This window comes from Stegostoma tigrinum, chromosome 25, assembly GCF_030684315.1.
Source record: "Stegostoma tigrinum isolate sSteTig4 chromosome 25, sSteTig4.hap1, whole genome shotgun sequence".
Lineage (NCBI taxonomy): Eukaryota > Metazoa > Chordata > Chondrichthyes > Orectolobiformes > Stegostomatidae > Stegostoma > Stegostoma tigrinum.
In genome coordinates this window covers 10,914,788-10,936,048 of record NC_081378.1, presented here as the reverse complement: position 1 = coordinate 10,936,048, position 21,261 = coordinate 10,914,788, and the positions used below count along the sequence as shown (strand labels likewise).

The 21,261-nt window shown below is 41.5% G+C and overlaps 1 protein-coding gene across 6 annotated transcripts in view; it reads left to right on the top strand.

Moving 5' to 3' along the window:
- Positions 1-21,261, top strand: part of usp6nl (USP6 N-terminal like) — a 230,743-nt gene that overhangs the window by 163,645 nt on the left and 45,837 nt on the right. For all 6 annotated transcript variants that reach the window (XM_048553726.1, XM_048553725.1, XM_048553727.1 and 3 more), the window contains 2 exons: positions 4,647-4,767; positions 17,807-17,901. In XM_048553726.1, the coding sequence (XP_048409683.1) occupies positions 4,647-4,767; positions 17,807-17,901 (216 nt within the window). The remainder of the gene's footprint in view (positions 1-4,646; positions 4,768-17,806; positions 17,902-21,261) is intronic.

Here is a 21,261-nt window from a genome sequence, read left to right as displayed (position 1 = left end):
AGATTCTAAAATTTTTCTTCAGTAATCATGCATTAAAACATTCACAGACATTTGTTTTGTGGAGTGATGATGAGACAGAGTCTTCTGGATTCTAATCCATTTTGTTCAATAACTGCAAATATGTAGTAAGTAAACCTCAGCAAGGTATTTCTAGCTCATAAGGACCTCCTTCAGCCTAACAGATCCATGTACACATTTATGCTGTGCACAAACCTCTTCATTTTCCACTTCAGTCCTCATTGAAAGCTCAATAATCCTTTACTAAATCTTTCCCTTAAATATATCTATGTTATTTGTATTAATACGTTCATATTTCACAAGTTTGGGAGTGATTAGGCAAAAGGAGTGCCACATCTTAAGAACCAAAGAACTGTGGATGCTGTAAATCAGGAACAAAAACAAATTTGCTGGAAAAGTTTAGCAGGTCTGACAGCATCTGTGGAGGAGAAAAAAAGAGTTAACGTTTCGTGTCTGGTGATCCTTCCTCAGAACTTCTGAGGAAGGGTCACCGGACCCGAAACGTTAACTCTTTTTTTTCCTCCTCCACAGATGCTGCCAGACCTGCTGAGCTTTTCCAGCAACTTTATTCTTGTTCCACATCTTAGCTGCAGTTTTTGCTAACCAGGTTTCTCATGAAATGTGCTTTTTTTTTGTTATTGACTACTAATTTGGCTCCAACTCTGGCCTCCTTTGCAAGTGGAAGAACCAGCTTTCTATGTATTATATCAGACTTTTTCATAATTTTGAACAAATGTAATCATTTTACCCCTATCTCTCATAGAAAAATCCCCAGCCTGGTCAGTTTCCCTTAGGCCCAGTTCTGCCATTGTTGTAATTCTTTTTCACCTTTACTGACAGCCATAGGTGCAGATCCTTTGTTTATAGAGGCCAAACTGTTCACTGTGTAATAAATGGTATAATTACACAAGTTTAGCATGACTTTGTTATAGACCAGTCTCTCCAGAAATAAGCTGCAGCCCTTTGTTGCCTCTTGTTTTTAAAATCACCTTTTTCTTATGACCTGTGTCACTACTTCAGGGTTTGTTCATCTGACACGTGCTTGTTGTTTACATCTTATTCCTACCAAAACGTTTTTACCTCTCCATAACCTAGCACATAAGTAATTAGGAAGACTAATGGAACATTGACCGTAATTTTGAGGGATTGGAGTACAAGAGTAGGCAAGTCTTACTATATTGTACAAGGTGCTGATGAGACCACATACTGTGAACAGTTTTGGACCTCTTACTGAAGGAAACATGTCGTTACAATGGAGGGAGTTCAGAGAATGTTCAGTCGGATGTTCTCCAGTTTGGAGAGATTGCCTTGTGAGCAAAGGCTAAACAAGTTAGGAATATTCACTGGAGTGTAGAAGAATGAGGGATGATCTCATTGAAACATGTCGGATTCTTAAGGGGCTTGACAGGATAAATGCTGACACTGTTTATCCTCATGGGAGTGATTAGGGCCAGAGGGTTGAGTCTCAGAATAAAGGGCACCAATTTAAGACTAATACAAGGAGGAAATTCTTCTGAGGTTTGAGACTCTTTGATATTGCTTATCACAGAGAGCTGTGGGGAGCAGAGTCCATGTATACATTTAAGGCTGAGATTGATATATTCTTGATTAGTAGTGGGAGAAAGGTCAGGCATGAAGAATACTAGGATCAGCCATGATCCTGTTGAATGGCAGAGCAGGCCTGAGGAGCTGAGCAGGCTACTTCCATTCTTATTTCATATTGTTTTATGGTCTAATGTACACTGAAGTTCATTTGTCAGTTATGTATCTATTTTTTCAATTAATTCATGTCTTCCTTTATAACTATATCACATATTTTGATACTGTGTACAAATTTTAAAATTGTGCTTCTGTTTTATAAGTCCAAGTCATTTAACCAAGTAGTGAACAATAGAGATTGCAGCACCATTCCATATGGATCACCACTTGGGACCATTTGTCAACCTGAGTAACTAAATTTAAACCTAATTCTCAGTTTTGGAACCAGCTTTCTATTTAGCTTGTCCTCTGATTCCTTGTGCTTTGACTTAGTTATTGATCCATTATATAGCTCCTTGACTTTTTGGAAACCTAAATACATTGTGTCTGCTGAGTTCCCTTTGTTTTTCCTTTCTTAATTTAAAGACTTTGTGAAGGTTCATTAAGCCAGTGCTCTCCTTTGTTTCTCAAGCTGTTTCTCAGTTTCTAAACATTTTTCTGCAGCACCTTGGATTGGAAATTCCATTATCTTCCCTGCCGTTGGCTGAGGTTACCATGAAGGACTTTTTTTTCAACCTCTCTCCTCAGCTGAGGCATGTTGACCCTCAAGTTAAACTACCATCAGCGCTCTCTATTGAGAGAGCGGCCCAATGGCCAGTAGGACTGTGGCAACTTTACCAAGCTAGTAATGCTCTCTGATGAAGGGTCTAGGCCCAAAACGTCAGCTTCTGTGCTCCTGAGATGCTGCTTGGCCTGCTGTGTTCATCCAGCTCCACACTTTGTTACAATGGATTATTTCATTCTTTTGTCTCTGTGAATCTATCATCTGTCCATCCATCTACTACTATTCCCTTTTTCGATGAATTTTATATATGCGTGCCAGTGCATTGGCATCTTTCTCCTAACTACTTTGAATTTGTGTTGATACAATTCTCCAAACAAGAGATTTTAATCTCATTAGTCTTAATTATATGTTAATATACCAGCAAGGAGCCAGAATAGACCATTTGACTCCTCGAGCTTTCTCCAGTTTCAGAAGACCATGGCTGACTGATTTGTAAATCCATTTTTCCACCTACACTAATCTTTCATCTCTTCTTTGCCAAAAATCATCTACCTCAGCCTTAACAATATTGAAAGATCCTGCTTTCACTGTGTTTTCAGAAAGATAGTTGCAAAGAATTTGAACTTTATCTGAGAGAAAATTTAGTTCAATTTGTTTTAAATGGGCAACCTTTGATTTTTAAACAGTGACTGCTACTAATAGATTCTCCCGTGAGAAGAAACACCCTTTGCATATCTGCCTTGTCACGGCCCCTCAGGATTTTGTATGTTTAAATCAAGTCTTAATTTTCTAAAGTCCTGCAAATACAAGTCTGGTCTGTCAAACTTATCCTCACAAGACAATTCACCCATTTCAGATTTTAGTCTAGAAAACCTCCTCTGCTGTTTCCAAAGTATCTACATCCTTTCTTAAATAAGGTCTGCAGTACAAGTAGTTCTCCTATAACGTGATAGTTGCTTCCTTGCACGAGCTCGCGCTTTAGGAAATTGCCGTTGGAAATTGTCGTATCTGTTTGGCAGAAAGTTTGCGTTATCCGAATAGCGTCCACTATTCATCAATCATGTTACAGCCAATTCACATTAACAAAACACACATTATAGCAGAACTACCTGCTATACAATGCTTCAGATGTGTTTTCACCAGTGCCCTGTGTAATTGAAGTGTAACCTCCCTACTTTCAGATTTAATTTTTCTTGCAATCGATGATAACATTCTATGAGAGTTGTGAATTACTTTTCTGTACTTGCACATTTGTCTTTTGCAATTCATGCTTTAGGATATACAGATCCAAGTGCATCTCAGACCTCTGCAATCTCTCACCTTTTGGTAATTATTTTTTATTTTCCCGCATTGTACTCCATGTGCCAGATTCCTTCACAACTTTCATCCAATTGATTTATCATAAGCAAATTTTAGCAACAATATCTTTGCTCCCTTCATCCAAGTAAAATAATAGGAAAGCGTTGAAGTCTCAGTACAGATATCTCTCACGCACCGCTTGTTTCAAGCAACCTGAAAAAGACCAATTCATACCAACTTTGTACTTCCTGTTAGCCAGCCAGTTGCCATGCTAATATGTTGCCCTTCCGACCCCAGTATGAGCTGTAGTTTACCAATTAACCCTGCTTCCTACCTGAAATGTCTTTGTATCATTTTGAATTTTTTCTAACATCACTTCAGCCATGTTTGACGGACAAATGAATGCCAAGATAAAAATTATTATTTCTGCCATTTTGCTATAATTATCTGAGTTTGTCACATGTGGCTCCCTTAATGATGTTACTGTTATCCTTGTTTCTCTTGTTTTTGATTATTGAGCACTATGCTGTTTCTTTTTTGTATGCTTCAGTAATGTAGTATTATAGGTTTTCTTTGCCTTTGTTTGTAAAATTACCTGACAGTAATTTGGTATCTTTTTCAATAGTTAAATGTAACACTCTTTGGAGAATTAGAGATAACAAGGTGTAGATCTGGATGAACACAGCAGGCCAAGCAGCATCAGCGGAGCAGGATGTTATTTGTTTATGCATTGCTATCCTTTAGCAGAAGTTCACATTTTGACAGCCAGTAACACTTCTGGTACCTCTATTACATTGTATGCAGAAACAAGTTTTTTTTGCAAACTGCTGAATTTTCTGATGCCTTGATTATAGTATGTATTAGATTTGAAAAGGAAGTTAACAGCTGTTCCCTTTACATTGGTTCCCTTTCTTAATGTTTGTATTTCATAAATGGTTATGAATGATTTAATTACAAATAAAATTTTAAAATTTAAAATCCAAACCTCATTAATTTCCTTAAAAGGTAATGAGTAAATTCCCTTTAAGTAATGAGCTTACCCTTTTTTCATTTTATTCAATTGTAGGAAGTGGGTTACTGCCAGGGAATGAGTCAGATCACTGCACTGCTTCTTATGTATTTGAATGAAGAAGATGCCTTCTGGGCACTTGTGAGACTGTTGTCTGACTCAAAACATAGTATGCACGGTAAGGTATTTCTGATGTGTTAATTTTGTTTTTAGAAAATCTGTCGACTATAATTGAGGAAAAGACATGAATGACCTTATTGAGTCAACTCTGAAGTTTTTGTCTACATTGTTTATAGTGGATCACTTCCGCAGATTGTGATCCATGTACAATCAGATACTGTGCTTCAAAATGCTATTTCTTGTCTGATTAACAGCCTTTCAGTGTGTTTATGGTACATCAAACATTTCTCTTTCTCAACAGTAACATGACTGTTGTGCTCAGTTTCCACCACATTAGCCTCTACATCTGCCAGATCATCATCTGCATTTTATATTACTTTAAAATGTTATCTAATCCCCCTGCCTTGGCAGTTTCTAATTAAACAATAGTGGTTTCCTGTTAGTTTCTTTCAATACATTGTTAAGGGCACCATTCTTTATGCACAAGAAAGCAATGCGTTTATTTGGGCCTTCTCTAGTCTCTGCATCGTTGACACATATTAATTTTCTCAAATTATACCACGTACTATTAAAAAGGACGGAATCAGATCATACATTTGTCCATTCCTTTGTTTTCCATCCCTGTTTCTGAGGGTTGGGCCACTGACTTCTGCAGGATGGCTTACCAGGAGACACAGAGATAATGGGAACCGCAGATGCTAGAGAATCCGAGATAACAAAGTGTGGAGCTGGATGAACACAGCAGGCCAAGCAGCTTCTTAGGAGCAGAAAAGCTGACATTTCGGGCCTCGGACCTTCATCAGTAAAGGGGAATGGGGAGAGGATTCTGAAATAAATAGGGACAGAGTGGGAGGCGGACCGAAGATGGATAGAGGAGAAGATAGCTGGAGAGGAGAGTATAGATGGGAAGTTAGGGAAGAGATAGGTCATCCGGGGAGGACGGACAAGTCAAGGGGGCGGGATGAGGTTGGTAGGTAGGAAATGGAGGTGCAGCTTGAGTGGGAGGAGGGGATAGGTGAGAGGAAGAACAAGTTAGGGAGGCGGGGATGAGCTGGGCTGGTTTTGCGATGCAGTGGTGGATGGGGAGACTTTGATGCTGGTGAAATCCACATTGATACCATTGGGTTGCAGGGTTCCCAAGCAGAATATGAGTTGCTGTTCCTGAAACCTTCGGTGGCATCATTGTGGCACTGCAGGAGGCCCAGGATGGACATGTCGTCTACGGAATGGGAGGGCGAGTTAAAATGGTTCGCGACTGGGAGGTGCAGTTGTTTATTGTGAACCGAGCATAGGTGTTCTGCAAAGCGGTCCCCAAGCCTCCGTTTGGTTTCCCCAATATGGAGGAAGCCACAGTGGATGCAGTATACCACATTGGAGGATGTGCAGGTGATGTGGAAAGTCATCTTGGGGCCTGGGATGGGGGTGAGGGAGGAGGCGTGGGGGCAGGTGTAGCACTTCCTGCAGTTGCAGGGGAAAGTTCCGGGTTTGGTGGGGTTGGTGGGGAGTATGGAGCCTCCCCTCTCTCCCTATTTATTTCAGAATCCGACCCCACCACTAAAGACATTTTTCCATCCCCACCCTCGTCTGCCTTCTGGAGAGACCACTCTCCTAGCAACTCCCTTGTCCGCTGCACACTCCCCTCCAACCCCAATACACAATTGGCTTGATGGTAGGAAGTAGAGAGTAATAGTGGAAGGATGCTTGTTGGACTGGAGGCCTGTGACTAGTTGAGTGCCTCCGGCTTCAGTGCTGGGCCCATTGCTGTTCGTTATCTATAGCAGTAATTTGGATGAGAATGTCCAAGGCATGTTTAGTAAATTTGTGGATGACAGTAAAATAGGCTGTATCGTGGACAGTGAGGAAGGTTATCGGAAATTGCAGCAAAATCTTGATTAGCTGGGGAGGTGAGCTCCAAAATTGCAAATGGACCTTAATATAGATAAGTGTTTTGGATTTTGGAAAGTCAAATTTAGGGAGGAGTTTCATGGTGGATGATAGGGCCTTAAGGAGTGTAGTGGAACAGAGGGACCTTGAAGTTCAGGTTCAGTACATGGTTCTCTGAAAATGGAGTCACAGGTAGATAGGGCAGTGAAGGTGGCTTTTGGTGTACTGGCTTTCATCAGCCAGGGCATTGAGTACAGAAGTTGGGAAGCTATGTTGCAGTTGTACAGGATGTTGGTGAGGTGCCAAAGGAGTGTTGTGTTCAGTTTTGGTCACCTTGCTACTGGAAGGATGATATTAAATGGAAAATGTGCAGAAGAAATTTACAAGGATGTTGCCAGGACTCAAGGGACTGAGTTATAAGGAGAGGTTGGACAGCTAGCACATTTTTCTTTAGAAAGTAGGAGACTGAGGGGGGACCTTGTAGATGTATGTAAGATCATAAGAGGCATGGATGGCCTGATTGCACTCAGTCTTTTTTCCCCCAGAGTTAGGGAATCGAGGACTGGAGAGCTCCAGTTTAAGGTAAGAGGGGAGAGAATGCATGGGAACCTGAGGGGCAACTTTTTTTTTAAACAGAGAGGATGTATGCACATGGAATAAGCTGCCAGCAGAAAAAGTTGAGGTTGGTGCATTGACAACATTTAAAAAGCAAATACTTGGATAGGAAAAGTTTAGAAGCATACGGGCCAAATGCAGGAAAATGGGGTTAGCGTAGATAGACGTTTTGGTTGGCCTGGACCAGCTTGGGCTGAAGAGCAGGGAGGCAGGCCCTATGACTCTGTCTCTATAACTGCTCCTCATGTGGCAAGCCCTTCCTCCCCAGCATCATTCTTGGAAATCTTCTATAGACCTCTTCCAAAGGCAGCACATCCATCCTTAAAACTGCTCACAATATTCCAAATGTAGTCTGACCAGACCTTTATACAACCACAATAATACATCTCTGCTGTTCCATTCTAATCCTCTTGAAATGAATACAAACACTGCATTTGGCTTTGTAACTGCCAATGGCACCTTCATGTTAACCCTAAGGCAAACCTGAACTAGGACTTTCAGATCCTTTTATGCATCAGATTTCCAAAGCCTTTCGCTGTTTAGAAAATAGTTTATACCTCCATCCTTCCTGCCAAAGTGCATAACCTGTCACTTTCCCAAATAGGACTTCAGCCGTAACTTCTTTGCCCACTCTCCCAGCCTGCAGCCTTCCCAGTTCCTCAGCAGTAGCCATCCCTCTACCAGCAAGTTTAGCTACAGAGTCCTCAGTTCCTTTCAGTACGATGTGGAGCTTAGAATATCTTAGAACCCCTACAGTATGGAAACAGGCCCTTCGGCCCAACAAGTCCTCACCGACCCGCAGATCATCACACCCAGATCCATCCCTCCATAACCCAACCTGAAACTGCATCTTTCCTGCTCCTCTGATGCTGTGTGACCTGCTGTGTCCCTCCAGCTCCACACTGTATTGACTCTGACTCCAATATCTGCAGTTCTTGCTATCTCCACAGTTCCCTTGTCCAGATTGTTAATGTGTAACGTAAATAGTAGTGGTTCCAGTATACACACCTGTGAATGCTACTTGTCACCGACTGCCATCCAGAAAATTACCCCTTGATGACTAATCTCTGCCTTCTGGCTGGCAACCAATTCTCTGTCCATGCCAGTACCTTGCCCCTAATACCATGGGCTCTTAGTTTATTTAGCAGCCTCCTGTGTGGCACCTTATCAGTGGTCTTGTGGAAATCCAAATAGATCCCATCTACTGGCTATCCTATAAAATTTGTCAGACATGACCACCACTTGACAAATTGTGCAACGCAATCCTATTATACCCTGCACTTCCAAGTCCTCGACAAACTCATTCTGAACAATGGACACTGAAATCGGACCAACATCTGAAGTCAGGCTAATCAGTCTATAGTTTCCTGTCTTCTGCAACTCTTCCTTCTTAAACAGGGATGTTACTTTAGCCAGCAGGTCTGACAGGATCTCTGGAGGAGAAAACAGAGTTAATGTTTTAGGTCTGGTGACCCTTCCTCAGAACTCATGAAGGGTTCGGAGGAATGGTCACCGGAACCAAAACGTTAACTCTGTTTTCTCCTCCACAGATGCTGCCAGACCTGCTGAGCTTTTCTAGCAAGATAATAAAGTGTGAAGCTGGATGAACACAGCAGGCCAAGCAGCATCTCAGGAGCACAAAAGCTGACGTTTCGGGCCTAGACCCTTCATCAGAGAGGGGGATGGGGTGAGGGTTCTGGAATAAATAGGGAGAGAGGGGGAGGTGGACCGAAGATGGAGAGAAAAGAAGATAGGTGGAGAGCAGAGTGTAGGTGGGGAGGTAGGGAGGGGATAGGTCAGTCCAGGGAAGACGGACAGGTCAAGGAGGTGGGATGAGGTTAGTAGGTAGTAAATGGAGGTGCAGCTTGGGGTGGGAGGAAGGGCTGGGTGAGAGGAAGAACAGGTTAGGGAAGCAGAGACAGGCTGGGCTGGTTTTGGGATGTGGTGGGAGGAGGGGACGAACTGGGCTGGTTTAGGGATGCGGTGGGGGAAGGGGAGATTTTGAAGCTGGTGAAGTCCACATTGATACCATTGGGCTGCAGGGTTCCCAAGCGGAATATGAGTTGCTGTTCCTGCAACCTTCAGGTGGCATCATTGTGACACTGCAGGAGGCCCATGATGGACATGTCATTTAAAGAATGGAAGGGGGAGTTGAAATGGTTCACGACTGGGAGGTGCAGTTGTTTATTGCGAACCAAGCGGAGGTGTTCTGCAAAGCGGTCTCCAAGCCTCCGCTTGGTTTCCCCAATGTAGAGAAAGCCACACCAGGTACGATGGATACAGTATACCACACATTGGCAGATGTGCAGGTGAACCTCTGCTTAATATGGAAAGTCATCTTGGGGCCTGGGATAGGGGTGAGGGAGGAGGTGTGGGGGCAAGTGTAGCATTTCCTGCGGTTGCATGGGAAGGTGCCGGGTGTGGTGTGGTTGGAGGGGAGTGTGGAGCGAACAAGGGAGTCACAGAGAGAGTGGTCTCTCCGGAAAGCAGACAAGGGTGGGGATGGAAAAATGTCTTGGGTGGTGGGGTCGGATTGTAGATGGCGGAAGTGTCGGAGGATGATGCGTTGTATCCGGAAGTTGGTGGGGTGGTGTGTGAGAACGAGGGGGATCCTCTTTGGGCGGTTGTGGCAGGGGCGGGGTGTGAGGGATGGTCGAGAACGCATTTGACCGCGTCTCCCGCATTTCCCGCAACACATCCCTCACACCCCGCCCCTGCCACAACCGCCCAAAGAGGATCCCCCTCGTTCTCACACACCACCCCACCAACTTCCGGATACAACGCATCATCCTCCGACACTTCCGCCATCTACAATCCGACCCCACCACCCAAGACATTTTTCCATCCCCACCCTTGTCTGCTTTCCGGAGAGACCACTCTCTCTGTGACTCCCTTGTTCGCTCCACACTCCCCTCCAACCCCACCACACCCGGCACCTTCCCATGCAACCGCAGGAAATGCTACACTTGCCCCCACACCTCCTCCCTCACCCCTATCCCAGGCCCCAAGATGACTTTCCATATTAAGCAGAGGTTCACCTGCACATCTGCCAATGTGTGGTATACTGTATCCATCGTACCTGGTGTGGCTTTCTCTACATTGGGGAAACCAAGCAGAGGCTTGGAGACCGCTTTGCAGAACACCTCCGCTTGGTTCGCAATAAACAACTGCACCTCCCAGTCGTGAACCATTTCAACTCCCCCTTCCATTCTTTAAATGACATGTCCATCATGGGCCTCCTGCAGTGTCACAATGATGCCACCTGAAGGTTGCAGGAACAGCAACTCATATTCCGCTTGGGAACCCTGCAGCCCAATGGTATCAATGTGGACTTCACCAGCTTCAAAATCTCCCCTTCCCCCACCGCATCCCAAAACCAGCCCAGTTCGTCCCCTCCCCCCACAGCAGCACACAACCACCCCAGCCCTACTAACCTAATCCCACCTCCTTGACCTGTCTGTCTTCCCTGGACTGACCTATCCCCTCCCTACCTCCCCACCTATACTCTCCTCTCCACCTATCTTCTTTTCTCTCCATTTTCAGTCCACCTCCCCCTCTCTCCCTATTTATTCCAGAACCCTCACCCCATCCCCCTCTCTGATGAAAGGTCTAGGCCCGAAACACCAGCTTTTGTGCTCCTGAGATGCTGCTTGGCCTGCTGTGTTCATCCAGCTTCACACTTTATTATCTTGGATTCTCCAGCATCTGCAGTTCCCATTATCTCTGAGCTTTTCCAGCAACTTTGTTTTTGTTCTTGATTTACAGTATCTGCTGTTCTTTTGGTTTTTATTATGTTACATTAGCCATTTTCCAGTTCTTTGTGACTCACAGTGACTCCAGTAATTTCTGAAAAATCACCATCAATGCTTCCACAATCTCCTCAGCTATCTCCTTCAGACACTTGGGTTTACCCCATCTGGTCCAGCTGATTCGCCCACTTTTAGATCCCAAGCGCTACCTCCTTAGTAATGGCTACTACACTCACCTCTGCTTCCTGACTCTTGAAGTTCTGGTATGCTGGTAGTGTCTTCCACTGTGACATTGATGCAAAGTACCTCTTCCATTCCTCTGCCACTTCTTTGTTCTCCATTACTACTTTTCTAGCCTCATTTTCCAATGATCCAACATCCATGTTTGCTTGTCTGTTACCTTTCTATATATCTAGAAATACTCTTACAATCTTCTTTTATTACTGGGCTAGCTAATGCTCATATTTCATCTTCCATCTTTATTGTTTTCTTCTCCAATTATCATATTCTGGTTTTTAAAGGCTTCCCAATCCTCTGGTTTCCCACTAATCTTCTCCACTGTGCTTTTTCTTTTGCTTTAATACTGTCCCCTAACGTCCCTGGTCAGCTACGGTTGACTCGTCTTCCTCTTGGCCTGTTTCTTCTTCGTTGTAATTAATTTCTGCCTTGCCTCCCAAATGATCTCAGAAAACCCTGCCATTTCTGCTCCATGCTAGGCTTCCATTCCAATCAACTCTGGCTAGCTCCTCCCTCATCTTGTTACTTCTTTTTACTCAATTGTAATACCATTACAACTGATTCCAGCTTCTCCCTCTCAGACTGCAGGGTGAATTCTTTCATTTCATGGTGACTGCCCATTTGTTCACCTTCAGCTTCCTGATCAGGTCTGCCTTATTACACATCACCAAATCTAAATTGCCTGATCCCTTAGGCTCCAACCAAGTCACTCTGAAAATCATCTCAGAGACATTTCACTAATTCCTTTTCTTGACACTGGTTACCAACCTGACTTTCCCTGTCCACCTGCATATTGAAATCCTCCAGGATTGTTGTAGTAGTGCCTTTGCTATATCCGTTTTCTACCTCCTGATTTATTTTCTTCCCCACAGCCTGACTATTGCTAGGACATGTGAACACAACTTTTGATCTTTTTTTCTTTATGGTTCCTCACAGATTCTATGCCTTCTGATTTTATATCACTTCTTTCAATTAACTTAATTTCATTTCTTTTTAACAATGTAATGCTTGGCCCCCTCGGCCCAGTTGCTGCCCTTTTAATAGGGTATGTATCTTCGGACATTTAGTCCCCAGCTGTGATCCCCTTGCAGCAACATCTCTGTGATGCCCACACGATACCTGCCAATTTCAAACTACACTAGTAGCTCATTTGCCTTGTTTCATATATTCTGTGCATTTAAGTACAGCACCTCAGTCCTGTGTTGACATTACCCCTCTCATTGTTATCCCCTTACCTGCTATGCGTGAAGTTAGATTTCTGATCTTTTCCATACTGTCTGTCAAAATACATGTTCTGGACCAAGTGTCCATGAGCAACCTTTAGGTAAAATTGATCATTGGGAATCTAAACTTCAAGACTTAATGGAGAAGATGAAGAAACAAGCTATTGTGGAATTTCTAAACTGGGAGACAGCTAAGTTCTGTGGGTTGAGGAGATCTATCTAGGGCAGGATGTAACTAAAGACTGACAAGAAAAACTAGCAGGATAACGGGCTAACTAAGGAGTTTATAAATAAGAGTTGGACGCATCCCAAAAAGAGACAAGAGTAGGGAACTAAAACAATGTTCCTTGGGTGATGAGAGACTTGCAGAATATAATGAAACAAATTTGCATGTAATCAGGTTTTTCAGGTAAGAACCAGACCAAATATAGTAAGCTGATAGAGGAAACAATAGGAGAAAAAATACTAGCAAAGACTGATATTGGGAGTGGATTGGCTGTTAATGTAAAAATAAGTTGAAAGATCCTCTATTATGGAAGTAGAAAATGGTAGTAAGTGGTGGGGTGAAGCCTATTCCAGACATAGAGATTGATATCCTCTGCAAGGTGTAGGACAAACTTAGAAAATTAAGTACTTCACATTGGTGTTTGTTAAAGGGGATGATACTGGGAAGGCATCTGTAGAAAAGATGATGCTCGAGGCAATGGTTAGGGTGAAGTTTAATTGACAGGATTACGAGAAATGGATGGTTATGCTTAATGTGAATAGGTCATGTGATGCCAGATGGTTTGTATTTACACAGTTGGTTTTGATTCGGAAGGCATTTTCAAGTAAAAGCAGAAAATGGAAATATTCCACGTGTCTGGCAACATCTGTGAACACACACAAGTAGTAGAGATAATAGGAACTGCAGATGCTGGAGAATCCGAGATAACAAGGTGTAGAGCTGGATGAACATAGCAGGCCAAGCAGCATCATAGGAGCAGGAAGGCTGACGTTTCAGGCCTAGACCCCGCTCCCTATTTATTTCAGAATCTCCTTCCCCTCCCCCATTTCTGAAGAAGAATCTAGACCCGAAGCGTCAGCCTTCCTGCTCCTTTGATGCTGCTTGGTCTTCTGCATTCATCCAGCTCTACACCTTGTTATTACACACAAGTAGTAGTTATATTTTGGGTCAATGCCCTGTCAACAGGACTTTGATTATTTCTGATACATCTGGGATGTTTTTGTTTTTGTTTTTGTCCTTGTCCTCCTTCAGAGGGACATTGCTGAAGTCATCAGATAGAAGCATCCTGACATTTCATTTCTGTGATAATCTACCTCCAGCAGCACCATGGCATCTCATTTTAAAAGTCAGAATCAGGAATATTCTTTAGCCAGGTTTAAAGTGTGATTTGTTCTTTTGATTCATGAATCCAGATTATGTCATAAATGAATATACTTAGCTGGGAACAACCCTGTTCGCCAGTTGTTCGTCAGTTATTCGTCAGATATTCACAGTTGCCATCTTTTTGCATGTTATCTGAATGAAGATTTGGCCGTTGTTAAAATGAAGCTATACTGCATACGGATGAGTTACGATGGTTAATGAAAATTATAACTACATAATTTCTGTCAAACATGATGTGAAGTAATTTCCAAGGTGGAAAGTTGCACTGTGACAGATGCGAGGCACTCACTTTTACTTGAGATGAAGCTAACCTGATTAACATGTTTGTCAACTCAATGCAGTTATAACACTTTAGACAAAATTCTTGTAATGGTTCTTTGCAGAGCAGACTCTCAGCTTCATCTGTGCTGCAATGAAAGGGATATGTCTGAAGATGGTTGCATGTCTGCAGAGATTAGTTAGTGCAACAAAAAAACGAAATTCTTGGAGAAACTCAGCAGGTCTGGCAGCATCTATGGAGAAAAAGCAGAGTTGACGTTTCAGGTCCAGTGACCATTCTTCAGACCCTTGTTTACTGGATGTGAAACATTAACTCTGCTTTCTCTGAACAGATGCTGCCAGATTAGCTGAATTTCTCCAGCAATTCATGTCTTTGTTTCAGATTTCCAGCATCTGTAGTTTCTGAATTTTGGAGATTGTTTAGTAGTTTGGGGTTGGGAGTTGGTTGGGGGGGGGAGCGGGTGCACTATTCATGAATGGGTAGGTTTGTGAGTATTTGAGGAAGATATTGAATTGAATGGAAAACCATTGGGAAGCTTGGCAAGTTTCATGTAACCCTATGTTTGCACTGTAAAAAAAGACTCAAATCAGGACAAAGGAGTTTAAATTTAGATGGAAGGTAAACTATCAAACCTTCTCAAAATGATTTTTAAAAGCCTGGGCTTTTATCATAATTTGACATTTCATATGCAACCAACATTGAAAGAGTAATTTTATGATATTATGCAATTTTTAAAACAAAGCAATTACTCATTTAACAACTCATTTTCTTTAATGGTTTTTAGAGTGAGACTAAATTTAAAAATTAAGAATTTCATCAGTTTGTTGAATTTTAATTGTATTTATGAGGGTGTAAACTTTTACGTCACTTTTGGATTTTCATTTTTAAACATACATCTGGACTTGGCTTCAGTTTAAAAAAAAGCAAACGCTGACCGTTTTGCCATTGCAGCTCATGAAAAGTCTGGATGTAGTTTTGACTGAGTATTTCATTGAAAGTAAAATATTAGATCATATTGACGCATTTAACAGGAAGCTAGAAAAACACAAGAGAAAGGGAAGAGTTTGCTCGCTGAGCTGGAAGGTTAGTTTTCAGATGTTTCGTCACCATTCTAGGTAACATCATCAGTGAGACTCCGACGAAGCGCTGGTGTTATGTCCTGCTTTCTATTTATATGTTTAGGTTTCCTTGGGCTGGTGATGTCATTTCCTGTTCTTTTTCTCAGAGGATGGTAGATTGATTTGGAGCCTATGTGTTTGTTGATGGAGTTCCGGTTGGAATGCCATGCATTTTGAACTACAGGAGCAACCATCCCAACACCCACAAACGAAGCTGCATTAGAACATTATTCCAACGAGCCACCACATACTGCAGCACAGAGGAACTACGAAGAGCAGAAGAAAATCACCTATACAGCATATTCAAGAAGAACGGGTACCCAATGAACACAGTCCGCCAATTTCTCAGCAACAAATCCAAACAGACAAAACGGGCCCAGAAACCATAACCACTCTCCCCTACATCAAAGACATTTCCGAAATGACTGCCAGACTACTCGGACCTCTCGGCATCAGGGTAGCCCACAAACCCACCAACACACTAAAATAGCAGCTAATGAACTTAGAAGACCCTATACAGACAACAAGCAAAACGAACGTCATCTACAAAATACCTTGCAAGAACTGTGACAAACACTACATTGGACAAACTGGCAGAAAGCTAGCCACCAGGATACATGAACATCAACTAGCCACAAAACGACATGACCCACTATCACTAGTATCCTTACATACAGATGAGGAAGGACACCACTTTGATTGGGACAACACATCCATCCTAGGACAAGCCAAACAGAGACACGCACGAGAATTCCTAGAAGCACGGCATTCCAACCGGAACTCTATCAACAAGCACATTGATTTGGAGCCAATCTACCATCCTCTGAGAAAAAGAACAGGAAATGACATCACCAATGCAGGAAATGACATCACCAACCCAAGGAAACCTAAACACGTAAATAGAAAGCGGGACATAACACCAGCGCTTCATCGGAGGCTCACTGTTGATGTTACCTAGAATGGTGACGAAGCGTCTGAAAACTAACCTTCCAGTTCAGTGAGCAAAGTCACATTCAGAACCTCAACCTGAGCTACAAATCTTCTTAAAACTTGCTAGAAAGGAAAGAGTATGTGTTCATGGAGTTAGTTAAGGAATAGTACACGGAAACCTATGTAGAGCAATAAATACTGCCATGAACCAGTTGCACAAAGTATCTAGTTCCTATGCAATTAATCTTTTCTGCTTCATTTCAAACTATTAAGAGGAGACCTAATTAAGTATTCAATATTTTGATAGCATCTTCAAAGGCAAGTTGATTTCAAAAATAATTGACAAAAATGTAAGGCAAGAAATGGAAGTTTTTTTCGTGACTGGGCTGTTGAAATGTAGAATGTGCTACTTGAAAGGTGGCGTGAGTAGATTCTGCAGAAACTGTCCAAAGACGATTGGACATCCACTTGAGGACAGCTAATTTGCAGCATCATAGGGAAAAATGCTAGAGTAGGGGGACTGTATTAGAAAGCTGTTTACAATAATTCACTCAAACATGATTGGTCAAATTGCCTATCTCCTTGCTCTTGGATTCTAATAAAAACTAAATCAAGATGTCATTTAACACAATGCAAATGCCATGAAGTGTGTAATACGTTAAAGCAGCACTTAATATTTTTCAGTTCTGGATAGTCAAGAGGTACTGAAGACATGTTATGAGAATTTATTTAATTTGAGGGAAATTTATGTTCTTTTGGAGTTCCATCTTCTCGGAATCAAGGATACAATTTTGTTTCTCTCATTAGACTGCCACACTGCCAAACTGACACATCTACATTTTGTTGCATAAATGAGCTTTCACAAACAAATGATTTCTCTGTACAAAGGATGCAGTTTTATCATTTTCAGGTTACCACGATACGTTGCTTTCCAGGTTGCCATGTAAAGGCATTTGATCCTCATAGCTGGATATTTAGAAATGACAAATATGTTCACCCAATATCTTATTCATTGCATCTTTAACAGTCAATGCCCAGAGAGTTCAGATGGTTACAGGGTGGTATTAATAACACCAAGATCACATGTTCAATCACCATACTGGCCAGTGCTGCTAGCTTGCTTCCATCCGTAGCTTTAGTATTTGCCGTTTTCTTTGGACCCATGTTTGGGGCCGCACAGTGGTTACCATTGCTGCCTCACAGTACTGGAGACCTGGATTCAATTCCGCCCTTGGGCAACCTAAACAAAACTTACAAATGAACAGTCACTTCTGCTGGACTGCAGTGCACTCACTAATGGAATTTATAGGGGTGAGTTTGGCAGTTTTGGTTAAGTTTACAATGACTTATGTAATGCTGTAGGAGCTATTTTAAATGATGAGGAATCCAGTGACATATTGAATATTTACAACATGAATCCCATTCTTATAATTGTTGGATCATGAATTGCTTATCATTGTATTTCAACAATTTTCTGCTTTTTATTTCATATTTCTGCACTTGGGATATTCTGCTTCTTTCTGTCTTATGTTTTCAAAAAATAATTATTTTAGTAGAAGTCAGACTACGTTGCAACCTAAATGCTATGCAAAATACTTATCTAATTTTGTTGCCAGAGAATTAAAGCTGTACAGACTGTATATTTATTCTTTGTAATACTTTCCTTTTTAGGTTTCTTTGTTCCAGGTTTTCCAAAACTGTTACGGTTTCAAGAACACCATGATCGTATTTTGAAGAAGATCATGCCAAAGCTTAAACAGCATTTAGTGAGTATCTTTCAGGTTTGAAGATGTTAAAGATAAGAAATCTTGCAAAGGTATATTACTTCAACTTCAGCATAACCATATTAGAACCATAACCATGACATAATTACAATGCAGTTTCACATTTATTAGCTTAATTCATTGCCACTGTCTGCCCACTCATGTGAGCGTAAAATATCTTAATAATATTTTCCTAATCAACCTGATCAGAGTTGCTTTGATATACATCAGGAGCAGGTGGGACTTGAAATTCGGGTCTCCTGGCTCGGAAGTGGGAACACTACTGTTATGTCACAAGAGCCCTTATGAAATATCTTCTCTTGGCTGAGTCTTGAGGTGAAACATGTTAAGGTCATCAAAGGCACGATACAAGTCCAAATTCCGTCAATAATATTGATAGCTTGACTATAAAATGTGAACAGGCTCCAATCATTGTGCTGCAATGCCAGGTCTCAGGATTGTGACAGGTATTACCCAAATGCCTCCTAATGTTTACAGAATGTTCTGAAACAACGAAAGGAAGATTAAATTTAATTTTGAAAAGGTGAACAAATATCACCAACGTGTTTAGAAAATAATTTACTGAGATTTTAATTGGAAAAAGAACTTGCATTTATATCCCGAGGGAGTCTTTTGATACACTGTAGTTAATTCCTTACTTCTGAAGTTGTGTGACTGTAAAGTAGATAGATAATTTCTAATCAACCTGTTCAGATTTGTCATTACACACCACTAGAGCAGGGGTGTCTTGAATCCAAGCTTTCTCAGGTAAGGACACAACCACTGTGCCACAAGAGCCCTCTGAAAAATAGATGAACCTGGCAGCCAAACTGCATACAGGAAGATCCTGTGCAACAAAATGTAGATGTGTAATGTTGAATGATTTAAAGAAATCAATTGAACTCCTTTTTAGTACTTTTGTTAGACGTTGATGACTTCAACATTGGGAAAACTTGCCTGCTGTTTTCTGTAATGCCATGAAACCCTTTTACATCCATCAGAATTGGAAGACGGGGCCTTGTTTTTATATCTCGTCCAAAAACAGAACTTCTAGCAGTGTAGCACTTCTTCATAATTACATTGAAATATTAGCATGGTTAACGTTTCATGTTCTAAATTTAAACTTTGAACCAGATACGCCAGAGAATACTCTAGTGAACTCAGCTATCTGATTAGAATTAATGAAGCAAAATTTCACATCTTCGTGTTTTGCAAACTATGATGAAACCTGAAATAAATAGAAGTGTTTTATACATCTCTACTTTTGAGGACGTTGGGTGCTTCTTTGAGATGTATAGTTGATGCTGAATGGGATGTAGTTGGCTAAAAAACTGGGGTTCTTTCTAAGTTTCATTGTTGAGTCAGAAGTAGGGTCAATGAGTACTAGGTTCAAGCCCCACTCCAGAGACATAGAACATTACAGCACAGTACAGGCCCTTCAGCCCTCGATGTTGTGCCAACCTGTCATACCGATCTCAAGCCCATCTAACCTACACTATTCTATGTACGTCCATATGCTTGTCCATGGGTACAATATCTAGCATGGTACACTGATACAGTGTCAAATGTGTGCTGTGCTGTTGGGACTGCCTTCTATAGGGTGCAACATTAAAGCATGGCCATAAAACACTTCACTGTAGACCGAAGGATTTTTTTCCAGTCTCCTGGCCAGCAGTTATTCCTAACCAACTTCACTGAATATGATTCTATGCTCCTTTAGTTTGTGGCTGTTTGTGAGACCCTGAGCAAATTGGCTATTTTGTTTCCTGATACATGCCAAAAATGCTAATTTGATTGTAAAGTTCTTCTGGGCATGTTGCTATCACAAACAGCAGTACATAAATGCAAGTCTGTCAACTGTATAAGCATTGCTTGGTTGTGTAGAACTCAAAAATCATAGAAAAGAGCGACATGTTACTGGAGATTTTCACCTTTTACTTATCAGGAGAGAGGTAAGAATGCCAAATTTCAAACAATCACAATTTTCCCAGAAAAGGAAATATGCTGTTTATTTGGCGAATTGGCTTGCTTTAGCCGAGATACTTCTATGGGGCAAACAGTGAGAAACAATAGATTCTGCATGCTTCCAGATAATTCATAAAGGTATAAAGCTTGAATATATGGGAGAATAAGGGTTTTCAGAAAATGTGTCCCTGTCTATGATTGGTGCTTTTAGCAAATGTAAATAAGCAGCTTGAAAAGCTTGACTTTCTTAAATTGATTGCCACTGAAGCCATCAGCACATTCAGGATTGGTTAGCAAGTATTGTGCAATCTCAGAATTAACATCTAAGAGTACACATTTGAGTAAGGGAAGACAGAGGTACTGTGGTAATGTCTCTGGACTAGTAATTCAGAACTTAGGTTATCTTGGTGATATGGGTTGGAATTCCATCTGGCAGGCGATTTAAAAATTTGAATTCAAGAAATCTGAAACTGAAAAAAAAAAGTCTAATGACATCAGTGGAGCCATTGTCAATTGTCATAAAGGACCATCTGGTTTACTGATGCCCTTTAAAAATGTCTTATCCTTACCTTTGTCTGGCCTATGTATGAATCCAGTTATTTGGAGTACCGCATGCAGTTTTGGCCAACTTACTTGAGAAAAAATTTAATGCATTGGAGGCAGTTCAAAGAAGTTCCACCATACCAATTTCAGAGATGAAAGGCTTGTCGAGGAGAGATTGAACAGGTCAAGCCTTTGTGTATTAGAGTTGAGAAGGGAGAGGAGATTTGATTGAGGTTTCTAAGTTGCTAAAGGGAATGAACAAAGTAGATTTCAAGCAGATGTTTCCCCTTGTGCAGCAATCTAGAATGAGGGGTCATGGTTTTCAGGAAATGGAAAGCAAATTTAAATTGTATCTCTCAAAGGCCATGATTCTGTGTAATTCACTGTCCCATAATGTTGCAGTTGCCAGAACACTGAATTAATTTGAGGAAATAGGCAGACAGATTTTTAATTAGTAATGATTTAGTGTTACAGGGAGCAGGCAAGAAATTGGAGTTGAGGTGAAATGAGATCAGCAAGAATGGTATCAAATGTCAGAGCAAGCTCGAAGGGCTGAATTGTCTAGTCATGCTCAGTATTATGATCTTCTATAGCAATGTAGTTTATACTTAACAGCCTTCTGAAATGGCCTGGAAAGCCACTCTGTTGAATCAGGCCATTACAAAATCTAAAGAAAGCAGTGGAACTAGGCAAACCCTCGGCATTGACTGAAACATTGGAAACTGCAACAGCAAACACCACCCTGTTGATGTTGCAAAGCCCTCTTTACCAACATCTGCCAGAATTGGGAAAGTTGTCTTTTAGCCTAGCCAAGCAACAACCTGACATAGTCCTACTCACTGCCTTACAATGAAC